Here is a 16022-nt window from a genome sequence, read left to right as displayed (position 1 = left end):
CTGTCCTGGATTTCTTGTCAACATAGTTGCCATTTTTTTAATCAAAAATCTCTTCACTGTCATCCAAGTTGACAAACATCTCTTGTGATTTCTCCTCTCCCATTGAATCCAGTCAATGCTCCTCCCACTTCCCCTCCCCCCGCTCCCTCGCCCTCCCTGCTCTCTCATCATTGGATGTCTTGTGGGGTGATGGTTGTGGTTTCTCTCGGTGATGTCTCCACAGCATGTACCGGCATACAGCTTCAGGACGGAGCGTGAATCAGCTTTGACAGCATCGCTGCACTTAAATGCTGTGAGCTGGAGGTGATTTTCGAACTGTCCAGGGTCTTAGATGGTGCCACGCTGTGTCCATCCTGAGAGCAGTAAAGCAGCACTGCATGTGTGCAGCGAGTGTGTCTACACCCATGTTCAGATTTAACAGCATCACTGCTTCTGGATTAAATCTTCAACCCTGATCCAGCGTCAGGTAAGAATTCCATTCATTGTGATGTGATGTGGTGAGGTGCCAGACCTCAGCTCAACAGAACTAGAAAAGGTTGGCAACTATCTCAAAACAGAGACCAGACTTCATTGGAGGTTCACCGTTGTTGGGAAGCGTCATGTTGATGTAAGGGTGTGTCCATGCAGAAACGGGTCCAGAGGTGTTAACTGAAAGTGTAGTTCAATTAAGAGGGTCGACAATTGAGTTTTAAGTTAACATTTGAAACGTCGTTTTTGTTCCGTTTCATAAATGTCTTCCCTCCACCCTGTGAAGATGAGATGAATGAGACGTTGTCTGTCACTCAGAAAAGGAAGCAGGCCAAACCAAAAGATTGTATTTCTGTGTGAAGGCAGGATGTTGTGGATCTTTTGTATCCGTCACTGTTTTCTCAGTAGTATGGAATATCATAATGATGGGTCGATGAGGTTTCATGACACAGTATTGAAGGGCTGATGAGGTTTCATGAAACAGTGTCCTGATTTTCAGTGGCCACCAGATGGCAGTGTCCACTGTAAAATGTTTGGTCTCGAACAACTAATTTAATGATACCTCACATAATTTGGAAACCAAGAGCGCCATCTAATTGCATCTGAAAATTACACCGTTTCATCAACCCTGCAATACTGTTTTATGATACCTCATCTACCCATCACTAGCGTATAGTGTTGTCTACATGATTTTTAACATATTTAGACTTGATTCTTTATTTACACATTTGTTAGAATTATAGCAATGCATTAAAAAAAACCAAGTACAGTTGTCACATATTGTCTGTGAAAAAATATTCTGGTGATTCAAGTCTGGGAATTGTAATTCCAGAAAAGTGGCCTGAGCAGTCGTCATTCACAAGTAGCTAAAACCAAGAGCACAGATCTGCAAAATCCAGTCATATGACCTCTGGTCAGCACACGGATATTTGCTGGAGCAGGAGAGAGAAATGAGGAAGTGAGACAGAAGGAGGCAACAATTTCCTTTGTCACTGAACTTTGCAGCTCCTTCATGTGTGAAATGGGATTGAACAGTGTTTATCAGATGTTTACAGCCGTGTGAGGCTAAGAGTCAGGACCACCAGACTGATTCCTCGTGACCTACCTACAGGTAATGCAGTGATTTCTTGTTAAACAAAAAATTATTCTCAAAAAATATTTTCATTCCCAATAAGGAAGGGAATGTTTTCTCTGGGTGGGAATCAATTCTTGTTGAATCATCAATGTTCATTGGTAATTGTGGCTTCACATTTCTCACCACAATAAAGCACTCCATGCATTATTCGTTCTCAGGATCATTCCATGATTTCTAGCAGCTCTGGCTTCTCTCCAAAAAGAGGGAAAAGGGTTCAATGCCAGGCAAATACATTTGAAGACCTGCCTTTGGTTTGAATGCCTACATTCGTTTTCTGCATTTGATTATGTCTGACTCGTACTTTGGTTTCTTAGTTTGGTTTACTTGGTTTTGCTTTGGTTTCCTGCTGTTGCCTGCTTCCTGACACAAAACTGACTGTCTTCTAGTGAATGAGACCCAAGACTCACAGGAAGTTAAACAAACAACTTAGATGCTGTCATTGTCTTTCAGGAATCAGAAAAATCAATGGAGAATTGACTACATCAGACAGCAGAGCAAGAGCAGACAGAGTACGAGCATTGTGCCTCTGCTAGTCTCTGTTGTCTCCATAAAGCTCGAGGCAGAGGTGGATCCGGTTCACCATGTACTCTCCCCAGAGCTTGCACCGGTGGGGCATCACTCACAGTGAGAGCATGGAGCGACTGGCCTACAGCCAAGGTGAGTGGACCAATGACTCTGGTGTTTATTACGGTTCTCAGGTCCCCGTTCTGATTTGTAGTATCTAGATTCTAATTAATATTGAAGATGTCCTATTAACAGGTACTGTGTTTCTAGTCCCTGCATTTTAAAACAGTCAACAACTTAAAATAGGAATGGAGATTTCTGCAATCAATATGAAAAAGGAGTACAAATAGTAATTCTCACATAATGTTAATTTGGTTTCTCACTATAATTTATAATAATAATCTTAATAAGACTAACATTTTTAAAAAGATCGATTTGTTATTTTAGCAAGATTGACGTAGTAAAATACGACGAGGAAAATATTGAAATATATGGTCTAAAAGATCAAATAGTTTCAAGATGGCCGTCTCTTGCGCGTGCGTATAACTGGAACAGATCGAGTACTGCATTAGTTTCTTGATGCAGTTTTCCTTCTGGACAACAGGGGGCAATGTATTACAGAGCAAATCGATGACGTAGTGCCGTCTTTGTATGTCTGGTGGGTGTTGACCCGCCCCTCCGGAGGTGCAGCGGGACCGTCAGGATCCAGCTGTCGGGGTTCGGTGTGCTGCCTGTAAGCAAATCTCAACCGCAACATCACCATGACCGACAAGGACACATCTCCCGAGAGCCGGATATGTACCGGACCGTCACCGCTCGACCTCGTCATGTGAACGGACGCGAAGCTCGGCCTCCGTCCCGGCAGTCGATGTTTGACACCAGCTCGACCTGTCATTGTTTGCTTGCTTGTGACTGTAAGATACATTGTCACGGTGGTCACATGTTCAGTCGTGCAGCGAGCTAGACGCGCGAGCTGTCGGCTACGTCGTGGGAAGCTGCTGCTTTGCCTCCCTAAAAACGCTAACTAGCTTACGAGAACATGGCATCGCCCGTGGAGCACGACCTGGCTCTGTCTGAAGCGGAAGGCAGTAAGGAGAAAGCACAAGTCTTTGGAATCCTGAGGCTGCAGGACGAGAGAGCTGCAGCCGCCGCCGCCGCCGCCGCCGCTGCTGATAAACACGCCACTGGCCCGGTGAGAGGCGGAGGAGGAGATGGGCGATGGCAAGCTCCTATCTTCGCTTTAGCCAGGAAAGCGTCCGAGACCATCTCCGGGAGCATTCACGTCCTGCCCAAAGTGTCGGAGCACAGGGCGTCGCTGCCCGGGGAGTGGAGTGTCCAAGGTACGCTTCTTAGATCGAGGTGTGTGATGACGTGAGCTGCTGTTGCAGCACGGCGTGCTGTTGCAGTGTAGGGCTCTTCCTGGCTGACATTACATCATCACTATCCTGACTGATTTCCACCGATGCTGTCATCCCTTATTCCTGGCCTCCTGCCTGTGCACCGAGGAGCTGCGTTCACCCATCGCTCTCATTCAAATAGCAGCAGGATAAACACCAACGATCTATCTGTCTATCAAAGTGTTGACAGCAGTGAATTGTGTTTATGTTTAAAGTCCACTTAGTCAACACTTGATCAATGTTTACTGTGGGTCTTCAAGCATTCTGAAAATATAATAATGCCATTCTCTACTTACTAACTACTGCCAAGTCAGAGGTCACCAAGCAAATTGCATATAACCTGATGACTTTCTTCAACTACATTTATCCGATGAGAGCAATAGCCCAAACCACCGTCACTAACTCTTTTTGATTCACTTCTGATCTAGTCCAAGTCTCTGGGAGATGACAGCACTCCTCACTTTATCTGCAATGACGACTTTGAGCCCCCTGTTAAAGTGGTGTTTAGGGCTGCAACTGATGACTATTTAAGTAGCCGACTCACTGTCTCAGCATAATTTGTTTGGGTTGACGAATACCCGAGTTGTAGTGTTGTAAATACTGAACACTTCTATAGTGTAAAGTGCTGTTTTGAAACATAACATTTTAATTGCTCAAAATGTGGTTTGAATACTTTGTTGTTCTGATGGTCCTGTAGCCTCAGCAGTTGGCCACCAATCGAGTAGTAATTGCAGTCCTCGTGAAGTCTTTTTGGTCATGAAATATAGTGCTTCATCGTGATGAAAAAGTGCAAATAATTATGGCAAGAAACTGAGGAGCATGTGTTTAATTTTGGCGCAAGCAACAAAGCATTGGCTGAGCTTACAGAGCATGCTGTCCTTCAACCAGTCTCCTCCGGACGACCTTGGTTGCCTTGTCTTTCTGTCCTCAGTGAATATACTAGCTTCAAGCTTGAGCTTTTCCCCTTTACCAAGGCACAGGAGGAAAGTAAGGAACTTCACTCTGTCTTCTGAGATGTTTGTCAGCGTGTTTATTTGAAGCTCTGCATGTGATGCTGTGTCCTTGGAAATCAGCTCACCAACTGGGAGGAAACGCAGGTGAAAGCCAGGACCAGATGGAGACATGTTTGTCTTGCATAGAATTACTCAGTTTGAGTTGAATTGACCCTGACTTTGGCTGCACATTGTTTCTGAACATGCTGAACATTTTGCCTCCGTGATTAAGTGATTTATTCTATCATTCTGAAGCACATGTCATCGTTAGCCTTTTACATGGACATGTGCCTATCATTAAAGCTTCACTCAGAAAATAATACCTAAAATTAGGTCAGTAGTGTAGTATGTCTCATGACATGATTGTTCTGAGAGAATTACTCCGTTTAAATGAAGCCCAATGAAGACATGCTCACAGCACTGGTGGAAGTTATTCATTCTTCAAGTGGAGAGTTCTTCTGTCCTCCAAGGACTTTTACTAAATATTAACTTTCCGAGGGGGTCGGAGACAGTTGAAATACACTGGAGTGTGTGGCTGTGTGGGCGTGTGCAACACTTAGGAAAACATCTAATACATTCAAAAATAAACTTGTTAACGGTAGTGTAGTGCTGTGTTTTTCAAACAGTGTGCCGTGAGAGTCTGTCAGGTGTGCCGCAAAAATGATCCCATTTTGCCTTATTTGTCCGGAGATAGAGGTGGTCAATATGATGACGTTAGATCATGAACAGTTATAACGTGTTGACAATCTACTAACGTGAGGAGATCCGGTCACATTCTTTCTAAACACTGTTGTGCTCCTCTTCCCTCACACACTCACAGCAGAGAATGAGGTCAAATGCCATTTTTAAACCTGATGCGCCTCTAACTTGACCACACACCTCCACGACAGAATGATGGCGTTTTCCTTGTTGGTCCTGCAACACCAAAGACTGCGCCGCTGAGCTAACAGCTAACTTGACGTCTCACTTGAAAACTTGACACTCAGAAACCATCAAAGTTTGCAACATGGTTTAAAAGTTGACTGAAAACAATAAACCGAACCAATGAAATGCACTATAGTATTCCCCTAGAATAAAATTGTGCAAATGAGATTGTGATGAGATCAAAACAGTTATTTAGAATAAATAAATAAATCATGCTATAGTTTTGCAATGTTACCCAATCCATTTCTGAAGACATTTTTAAACAAATTAATTTCTTGCAATTTGCTTCTGCAAATATCATGCCAAAATAGCAGTATTGGGGTGCTATTATAGCAATTTATAATAGCAAATTATTGTGGCAATTTATTATAGCAATTTGAAAGGGATTTTCTACAGGACTTTCGACTAATCACAATCGCACCTTGGCCGGGGTTCCTTTGGTGGTATGAACCAGGATTTTTTTCAATTAACAAAGTGTGCTGTGGCTTAAAAAAGGTTGAACTGAAATAGTGGTAAATGCTTCTGCTGGTTTTCTCCTGGCACTCTGGTTTCCTCTCTGCCCTCACCTATTCAGACTGTCCCCCGCCTCATATCCAAAGTACCTTGTACAGGCTCCTGTCTCCAAGATCAAGCAAAAGAGAATGAGATGAGATTAAATTTTGTGACATTGTTTTGTTTTCAGAGAAGCTATTCTCTAATGTTTTCATTATATAGATTATGTTTTATTTGTATATTTTCTCTTTGCTAAGAGACTATTTAAAAGTATTAAACCTATCCTGTATCATCCAGGCTTTTTTGTAAGAAGTTGTTCTCTTGTTGCTTTTGTCCGTCTGTCAGCCATGCGCGACCCTATGGCCATGGAGCGAGCCAACCTGCTGAACATGGCCAAGCTCAGTATCAAAGGTCTGATCGAGTCAGCGCTGAGCTTCGGGAGAACGCTGGACTCAGACTACCCGCCTCTCCAGCAGTTCTTCGTTGTCATGGAGCACTGCCTCAAACACGGCCTCAGAGGTGTGCGATATGTCCTGTTGGATGTTGTTGTCAAGGATTTAACTGCCAGTTCATGTTTACAAGCCTGACTTTGTCCCTTCGTGTCTCCACAGTGAAGAAGTCCTTCTTGGGTTTTAATAAATCTCTCTGGGGTCCTCTGGAGCTGGTGGAAAAACTGTGTCCTGAGGCAGCAGAGATCTCCGCCTCTGTACGAGATTTACCTGGTCTCAAGTAGGTGACATATGCTGTCCATGTGTTTCATGAGGAACCTCTACCTCCAGTTTATAAAAGCAGTCTGTGCCACTAAACAGTGGTAACATTATGACCAGCTACATAATGTGTTCATCAAAGATGTTCTCTATCTGCTGTGCCCGGGACTCATGAAGGCCTGTGGGAGGCATCATCAAAGTTTAATACTTGGGGTATGTGGCCACAAAGCCCCACACCCAACCCGACTCCTGTCCTTGTCAGGCTATCGTTCTGGTCAGAACTTTAAACCTGTCTTTTACTGGTGGCCACCTCTCAGTGAAGCAGAAATGTTTTGCATCCTCATCAAAACATTGTCTTTGTATTCAGAGCTCTTTTGTTGGTGTAAGCGCACTGTTGTTAGACAAACACAATGAAAGATACACTTTTTTGTGGCAGGCTGCCAGAATACATGAAATGTTTCACCCCAGTAGCTCAATTTCACTTCATGTTCTTGCTTCCTTCTTTAGTTTTGTTATGTGTGTTTCCTACTTTCCCTTCTTTGCGTTTGATTTGTCATTTATACAATTTGTTTAGATTAGCTAGCGAATCATATTAATGGTGTTAGGGTTGCTCTAGTTGCTAACATAGATGCCACTGTTCATGTTGCAACAAATACAAAACCTGCAAAGTATATAAATATCATTGATTATAAATTCATACAGTTGACTAGTTGAGGTGTTGCTCTCACCAGGACACCGCTGGGCAGGGCGAGGGCCTGGTTACGTCTGGCTCTCATGCAGAAGCGGCTGGCCGATTATCTGCGACTCCTCATTACCAGAAAAGATCTGCTCAGGTACTTGCGCTCTTCATTTGAGTTTCTCACCGGTCTCAGCTTCCTTGATACTTACTTTTCAACGACACCGGTGGAGTGAAATCTGACTGTGATGGTTCACAGTGACTTCTATGAGAATTCCGCACTGATGCTGGAGGAGGAGGGGGCCGTGATCGTGGGCCTGCTGGTGGGCCTGAACGTCATTGATGCTAATCTGTGCGTCAAAGGAGAAGACCTAGACTCTCAGGTAACCAAAGATATAGTGAACATTTCAGGATCATAAATGCATGCCCAGAATTTGGAATTCTTCTGTTCTCTAGATGAAGAATGTCAGATGAGAAGTTACTATAGCTACTGAAGTCAAATAAAGGAGGCATTCTGACAAGATGGCAGAGCTACCTCCACTGGCTTCTTTGATTTGTTGTGTGATGGATTGATGGATTCACTCAGCGGGAATCCAGCCACCTTGCTGACCAAACTAATTTCAGCTGTTGTAGTGCAGTTTGGTCACTGTCGCAGCTTGTCTCAGGGATAACACTGCAGAAGTCCCACTTAGCGAGTTCTAGAACAAAGATATTTAAAAGTCAGTGTGTATCAGACCAGCACCTCCAAGTATGAAGAATTTATTTCTCCCGTGTTAACAAATATTCCATGTCTTAGATTGTTTTTGATTAATGATAAACAATGAACATTGAACCCACCTTCTTCTGTCTCTGTCAGGTGGGCGTGATTGACTTTTCCATGTACTTGAAGAACGATATTGACGACTACAGGAGTGAGGAGAGGTACTTTTGTTTTCTGCTTGTGTCTTGGAAACTTTCAGCTACTCTGAAGTCGGCGGACTTGTGTTTGATCGCTGCAGGAATAGCCAGATCGCCTCCATTCTGGATCAGAAGAACTATGTGGAGGAACTGAACCGGCAACTCAAGTAAGATGAGTTTGGCCACTCAGGCCAATATTTGATCTCTGTATTTCATTGTGATTATGAAGTAATTGATGAAAGTTGCAATGAGTTAATTTCCATAAATAATTTCCATAAATCACAAAAAATATACCTAATTTGTGTAAATGATGAACGAGTATTAAACACATCTTAACTTTCTTCCACAGGGAACTTATTTCAGATTTCAAATTTACAGTCTCACACACAAGTCAAACTTAAGGCTGGGGGGGCCAAATCTGGCCTGCCTGGTCATTCTACAGTACATGGCCTGCAAGGCTCTGAATATATATCATTGGCCTTGAATAACTAAGTGGGAGGCTGATATGATATCCTGTTTGGACTCTCCTATCCTGTAACAAATTATTCATTGAATATAACCTGTGTGAATTTGTGAATGACCTAGATGATTGATTTTGACACCATTGAAAATCACACCAAGAATTTAAATAGAATTTCAGATTAGTATTATAAGATAAGTATTTTAATAATGTTACTGCTTTCTGTTGCAAACTATTATTCTTTTGGGTGAGAACTTTGACTCTGAGCTAACCATTCCTTCCATCCTGTGTTGTTGCCTCCAGCACCACTGTGCATGGTCTTCAGAGCCGAGTGGACAATCTGGAGAAGTCCAACTCTAAACTTGTAGAAGAGGTGAGGCACCTGTAAATACATGACTGTGAGCCCAACAGCAACGAAACAACAACTGAAACATTCTAATCTTGCCATATGTTTGTGTGCAGTTAGCCATCGCCAAGAACAACATCATTAAACTGCAGGAGGAGAACCAGCAGCTGAGGACAGAAAACAGCATGATTCTACTGAAGGCACAGCAACATTTAGAGGTGCAGTTATGTTCCTTAATCTATGATGTTTAACATCATGCTTCGTGTCCATGGCTCTAGATTAGGACCAGAAATGACTGATGCTTACCTCACGCAGACACTCATTCATTTTCCATCTTGTTGTATATGAGCCTATGACTATGACTTCTGTTTGATGACTGCCAGACACAGTTTTTCATATCAAAATATCTGCCAGTTTTAAGTATGAGACGGTTATTTTCTCACATATTTGCCATGTTGTTTCTAGGTGACACAGGGTGATGTGTCCATGGAAAGAGACACCTACAAACAGTCCAGTCAGGGTTTGGACGAGATGTACAACGAGGCTCAGAGACAGCTGAAGGAGGAATGTCAGCTCAGACAGGTCACTTTAGAATTCTTCATCATGTCTTCTGTACGTGAGCAGAGTACGACAGCTGTTCCTTTTGTGGGTGTTCAGGATGTGGAGAATGAGCTGGTGGTTCAGGTGTCCATGAAACAGGAAATGGAACTGGCAATGAAACTGCTCGAGAAAGATATTCATGAAAAACAGGTGAGGCTGCCCTTCCTTATTTTTTTTTCCGCATTATATGAAACATTCTGTCTAAAAAGATGGATTTGTTTAGTCTGACTGTTCCACCGTTAATATTGTACTTCTACCTTGTCCACATGTTGCTGGATGTTTTCAAAAGGAGTGGGTTATTTTTGAAAACCCACTGTTTACACAAACCTGCATAAATACATTGTTTAACTCCATGATGCTCAAAAACTGCTGATGTTTGTGCTTCTACAGTTCTGTGAGACCTGCTTTAATAGCAGGCAGTTTTAAATGTATTTTAAGTACAGGACCCTCACAATCATTAACTACTGAGGCTCAGATTCAGTGTTGCTTTTTTTAATAACTCTCTCCAGATGTTTTCATCTGATCTGCAATCATACATTATATGATTTAAGGTTGGTTGAGTCTTTCTGATGATCTTGACCAGATGTGTGATGTTTTTCATGTATTATTCATTATAAACGGCCGTGAAGTCATGTGAGTTCTGCAGGTCGCCTCTAGCACACTGCTGCTAGGAGACTTGATGAACTGACCAATCCGTCATTCATTTGACCTGCGTTTGAACACAGATTGGTTTTGGAGATGAAGCTCAATAATACAGAAAACTTTGCTCACTGCTGTCGCTTGTTTTTATGTATGTCTCAGTGCTCCAGTAACACTCCACCAGCACCACTCATTTGTCTGTTTAAACGTGTACCCACAGCACATTTTCTGATGCTTACTTACACTGTATGGTCAGGAATTTAAAACTCCGCAAGAGCACTGTTTATAATGACGCAATCTTGCAGTTTCATGTGGGTGGCAGGACAAGTTGTACAAAAATATTTGTTTCAGCAGGTGTCCTGCAATGTGTGGACAAGGTATTAATAATATTTACTCAGCATCAGATCATAGTGGCAGCCTCACAGGCTGAGATATATCCGAGTTTGGCGCAAACCAACTTTTAATCAACATTTCATCTTCAGGACACACTGATAGGGTTGCGAACACAACTGGACGAGGTCAAAGCCATCAACGTGGAGATGTACCAGAAAATGCAGGTAGGCGCTCACCTGATGGTATCACGGCATGATATCAGCGTTTTAAATATAACCTTCCATAACAACAGACTATTTTTACTTCACAGTCGTCAGACGATGAAATGAAGGTGAAGAACAACATGATCAGTCGTCTGGAAGAAAAGACCAATCAGATCACTGCTACGATGAAGCAGCTGGAGCAAAGGTAAGTCTTGGCTGCCTTTCCATTGTTTGAAGCAACTGCAGATGAGTCATCAGATGAATGATAAAGGAGAGGAAGTGTGTTGCACACACATCCCCCAAAACACGAACACGATAATAACTGTCTCCGTGTGTGTCTGAAATCATGTTTAGCCATGGACTGTGCTGAAAGCCAGCCTCACTTGTGACACAACCCTCCATCACCATAAATCAGCATTCTGTCAGCCCTTTCTTTTCTTTTCTTTTCTTTCCCTCGCTTCCAATCTGTTTCTGTTATTTCAGATAGTTTTTCAGCTATGTGTTTGGGCTGTTCTCTTCAATTACCATATGAAGAGTTAGATCTCTGGAATCTGTTGAGGACGTTTTTATTGCAGAGGAAACTGTTTGATTTCCCTGTTTGTCCCTTGTTCCAATTGTCCATCATCCACTCTGATGATTTAAAATTCACCCAATGCAGAGACCACATTTCTGTATGTTCTTCATTCCCACTCATGGCTGCACTAGTGACTCAACTGTGAAGTGTCGCGGCTCCTCTTAGAACACTGTTGTATTGACATCCTTTCTTCCCTCCTTTCTCCCTCCCCTATCTCTTCACGCCATCCATCACATCATCCCTCCATCTTTCCGTTCTTTGGTACTATCTCTTCTCATTTGCTCTGTCTAGCGACATGGATCTGTTAAGCCAGACCCGAACACTCGCTATGTCGTTTGTGAAGTGTGCCAGCACAGACACGGAGCACCAGTACAAGCTAGTGAAAGACATCTCCTTCTGAGGGCACGCGCTCGTGAAAACCACAACTTCACCTGAGAGAACATTCCAGTTGTCTGTTGCACACAGTGTTTGTAAATCAGAGCGGGTACTCGATGAAGAGCTTCATTTGGCTGGGAATATGCGGAACATGTTGAGGAGGGTCTGACAGTTGTGTCCCGTGTGTCAGAGAGTGAGAACCACAGGCGGCTATTTGAAGCATCAAAGGTGAATGCGGGAAGCATTGTGAATATTGCAATTGGTTACATAAGGACACTGTAGATGTCCATCAAATCATACGGTGCAGTCCAGTTTAGAATGTTGAACCCCAAATATACAGTTATGTTCAAAATAATAGCAGCCGCTCAACAGTGAAATCACTGTTGTCTTACAATTTTCAACCTCAGCAGCGTAAGTTAGTTTCTGGAGGGTATAAAGGGTAAAGTCAGAAGCCACAGTACACAGTAAAGAAGGTTAAGCATGGTGGTGCAAGCATCGTGACATGGGGATGTTGTTTGTACTAGAGTGTTGGTCCTATTTACTGCGTGTCAGGGATCATGGACCAGTTTGAGTACATCAGGAAACTTGAAGAAGTCATGTTGCCATATGCTTTAGAGGAAACGCCTTTGAAGTGGATTTTTCAACAAGACAATGACCGCAAACACAGCAGCAATTGAGCAACATCGTGGTTCCAAAACAGCATCCAACTAACGGAGTGGCCCCCGGACCTTAATCCCAGAGAAAACTTGTGGTCTGACATAAAAAAATGTTTCATGAGTCAAACCCAAGACACGCAGTGCAATTGATCAGAGCTGCAATACCTGTTGACCATGCACCACAGATGCCAAACAGTTATGAGAAACCATGGTCATGCAACAAAATATTAGTTTAGGATACACAGCAGTTGAACTTTCAAGATTTTCTTAGTTTGCACAGTACATTTTTGAGTTTCCAAATACAGATGCCAACACTCCTATTCTTTGGATTCTTTCACATTTCTTGACTTTCTGATAAATATTCTCAAATTTCGTTACTTTTTCCAATTTTCTTGCGTTCATTAAAGTACTATTTTTTTTTAACACATTTTGACATTTATTCACCTTTTTAAAGACTGCTATTATTTTGAGCACAACTGTAAGTACCTCTGGCAGATTGGTGAGAGTTTAGTATTTGTGTCTCGTGATCGACCGGCAAACTGCCCATAACTGAATAAGTGGAAACTAATGGATGAATTGAAATTTTCAGTTGCTAAATTGACTAGCTAGTCGAGAGCCTAAGTTAGAGTTAATAAGAGATCAGATCAGCTCAGATGCACAAAATGGCCTCACTGTCTGAACACACCTGGACACAACTGAAGAGAGTCTAATTCCAGTCCTATCCTCAACAAGGAAAATTGGCTCCTTGTGTTCTTACGATCTCTCGCACATGCGCTTCCATGTTCCTCCGAAAGCTTGGGCTGTTTGCGACTTTGAAGTTGGATTGTTATCAAGGATTGTCTTCGTGTTCACCCAGTCAGAAAGGCACTCGATCTTTTACAAGAGCTCATGACACATGCATTTCCAACTCTAGTTCATTTGATGCCATTTTCTATCAGTTGTTTCATTGTTGCTTGCTAACTTGTCCATGAGAAATATAGTTGTGTGACTCATGCAGAGAAACTGAACTGCCAGCATGTTGTCATCAGAGTTGCTCTTTTTGAACACCAAACTGTTTCAGAGGTTTTGATGAACCGCTAAGACTTTTATAATCTGTGCTCTGTTCTCTCTGCAGTCTTGGTCAATAGTTCAGGATAAGACCTTCACAATGTTTTGTATCAGTCAGAGAGTTTCATTCATGGCGCAACTTGATAAGATATTTAGAAGTCGTGAGTCCACATACAAAAAAATTAAAATCAGAAACGGGCTGTTTATGGTGCAGTTCTGGAGCCTCCCACACCAAACCGAGTCCTTCTTGTTTCCCAGGAAACCCCTTCTCTCTGGTCTTCTCCACTCCAGCTTTTTAAAGTCATTTTTGTTCTGAGTGAGAGTCACGACCCACCATCTCCTGGTGTGTCACATCTCCTAGTCACATGTTTGCATGAGGTTTTTTTTTTGCAGAAGACCACTGGTCCACAGTCGTCCTTGACTCTTGACCAAGACTGCATCTGTAAGATGAAGGTTGTAGACTGTCCCTAGAGAGAGTGTCATTGTGTCCTGTTCTAAAGTGAGAGAAACTCCTACGCCTCAGCTGTGTGCACAGTACTGAAACTACTTTTGGGTTTGTAGGCAAGCAAACACTCACGACTGCTGTCTTTTACCACCGTGTTTAATAAAGTGAGGTGTTTTGAAGCCTGTGGTCTGAGTCTGTAGTCACCGTCCAGCATGAGGGTGTGTTTTTATCTTCACTGCAGTGGCTGAATGAAGCAAGCCTAGGTACCTAGCTAATGTTTATCGTGGCTTTTGTTTCGAGTGCAACTTGGTTTATTCTCACCTATTCTCAATATAATTTTGGTCTGTCTTTTTAGAACATTGCAGCGCCTCATTTAGTTGTACCATCACCCCAAAACTCCTCCCCATTATTCCAATCTGTTTTGTTTATATTTTTTAGTGCTTTGTTCTCAGTTATCATGCATCGTCCCTCCATATGTTCCAGTTGCCACTGCCCCTCCCCTCCCCCCAGCCCTCACCCTCTTTCTCTCAGCTCTTCTTTCCATGGTCCTGAGTTTGTCCTGGTTATAATGGTGCAGATTACAGGAAGCAGAGCGACTCCGCACCACAGCTGAGGAGGGAACCCGACGCTTCAAGTTGGACTTTATCAACAAGGCCGACAGCCTTCAGCGGCAGATTGAACATAGAGAGCGACAACTGTAAGCAACACAAATACTCACCCATGAACGGCTATCTGGAGGCTTGAGAGCCATTAGCAAGAAGCCCTCTGCAGGGGGCGCCACGCCAGGCATGTCATCACATGGTGTCTCCTGCAGTCAGCAGCTTGAGACGGACCTGAAGATTGAGCGCGAGTGGAGGCAGACGCTGCAGAGCGATCTGAGTCGGGAGCGGGAGACGGTGGCCCAGCTCAGCACCGAGGCCCTGCAGATCAACGGACTCAAACTGGTGAGAGACAGCCGTGCTGCGTTTCATTGTCACTGACACAGTCATTTGAACAATGGCTGCTGTACATGAGCTGCACTGATGGATGGATTTATACAATGGACTATATCACCGCTACTGTTGCTGCTATTGCCAGTTAATTTGTGCTTCCAAAAAGCACTTGTCTTCTGAAGAGTCATCCAGATTATTGAAATCATGAAAGTAGTGGTATAAGTATGGGTCTGATTTTCTGCTCTAGTTTTATCATGAAAAGAGCTCCACGGTGGGGGGGTGCGCTGACTGCAACAAGTCTCTCTCTGTTTGCGAGCTATGAGTGAATGAACGTCATCCTCCTGGAGCTGTTTCTTCAACTGTGTTGTTCACTTACAAAATCTCTTCTGAATGCTGCCGCAGGAGTTCCATCGACTTCAAGATGAGAACTTCCAGCTGAAGACCATCTGTGAGGACCAGGAACAAGCACTGGAGGAACTTGGCTCCAAGCTCAGCGAGTGAGTGAACTTTGTACCAAGTAGATTTCCCAAAACAAAACGTTCACACCCACGAAACAACACCTGTGTGTATCAAATCATCATCACCTCTATTGTTTCCACTTCCGTCAGGTCCAAACTGAAGATTGAGGACATCAAGGAGGCCAACAAAGCTCTCCAGGTGACTCTTAAATCTGGTGTCACGTATTGTGGTTTTGGGTGTGTGGTCATTGGAGGTGGTCTATTTCAGGGGGGTCAAGTGTGGCTGAAGGACAAGGAGGCCAGTCACTGCAAACTGTGTGAGAAAGAGTTCTCCATCTCCAGACGAAAGGTTTGTGACCATAACTCATTCTGCTTCAATAGAACAAATAAGTGTTCAAGCTCAGCTTGGTCAGCACAGCTGACATGAACTGAGCTGGAGGAGTTAGAGCAGGATTGTCAGCCTGGTTTCAGTGAGGCAGGGTGCACATGTTGGAGAGGAGGAACCAGGAGAGGGAGACAACCATTGAGGTTCTAAGGACGGCATGAGGAGGATAGTTGTGACTCAGGAGGAGGCTAGCGTGATATGGCAACCCTGATGGGAAATTCTGCTTCTTCATGTGGCATTTCATTCCAAAACAGAAGTCTAACAAAACAGCCAATATTTTGCAAAATGTCTCCGTTCCGACGTTGCGTAGGAGCAATAGAAGCCAGTTCAGACTTTTCTAAAAAACATATACTCAGCCTGTTGTTGTATAAGACTTC

The 16022-nt window shown here is 43.3% G+C and overlaps 1 protein-coding gene across 5 annotated transcripts in view; it reads left to right on the top strand.

Annotated features, from left to right (window-relative positions):
* Positions 1-13: 13 nt before the first annotated feature.
* Positions 14-16022, top strand: part of rufy2 (RUN and FYVE domain containing 2) — a 17673-nt gene continuing 1664 nt past the window's right edge. For 2 of the 5 annotated variants that reach the window (XM_053864358.1, XM_053864359.1), the window contains exons 1-18: positions 2543-3447; positions 6258-6431; positions 6524-6641; positions 7351-7452; positions 7555-7678; positions 8152-8216; positions 8294-8359; positions 8956-9025; positions 9115-9216; positions 9464-9580; positions 9656-9748; positions 10720-10794; positions 10881-10978; positions 14448-14567; positions 14685-14814; positions 15205-15299; positions 15411-15459; positions 15529-15609. In XM_053864358.1, the coding sequence (XP_053720333.1) occupies positions 3147-3447; positions 6258-6431; positions 6524-6641; positions 7351-7452; positions 7555-7678; positions 8152-8216; positions 8294-8359; positions 8956-9025; positions 9115-9216; positions 9464-9580; positions 9656-9748; positions 10720-10794; positions 10881-10978; positions 14448-14567; positions 14685-14814; positions 15205-15299; positions 15411-15459; positions 15529-15609 (1980 nt within the window). In that variant the 5' untranslated portion in view covers positions 2543-3146. Of the gene's footprint in view, positions 467-1418; positions 1580-2053; positions 2261-2542; positions 3448-6257; positions 6432-6523; positions 6642-7350; positions 7453-7554; positions 7679-8151; positions 8217-8293; positions 8360-8955; positions 9026-9114; positions 9217-9463; positions 9581-9655; positions 9749-10719; positions 10795-10880; positions 10979-11638; positions 14050-14447; positions 14568-14684; positions 14815-15204; positions 15300-15410; positions 15460-15528; positions 15610-16022 lie in introns of those variants that run through there. The other 3 variants (XM_053864361.1, XM_053864360.1, XM_053864362.1) reach the window with 3 other exon arrangements.

The sequence above is a fragment of the Synchiropus splendidus genome, chromosome 5, assembly GCF_027744825.2.
Source record: "Synchiropus splendidus isolate RoL2022-P1 chromosome 5, RoL_Sspl_1.0, whole genome shotgun sequence".
Lineage (NCBI taxonomy): Eukaryota > Metazoa > Chordata > Actinopteri > Syngnathiformes > Callionymidae > Synchiropus > Synchiropus splendidus.
The sequence above is the reverse complement of the archived record's forward strand: the minus strand, read 5'-3'. Positions and strand labels throughout refer to the sequence as shown.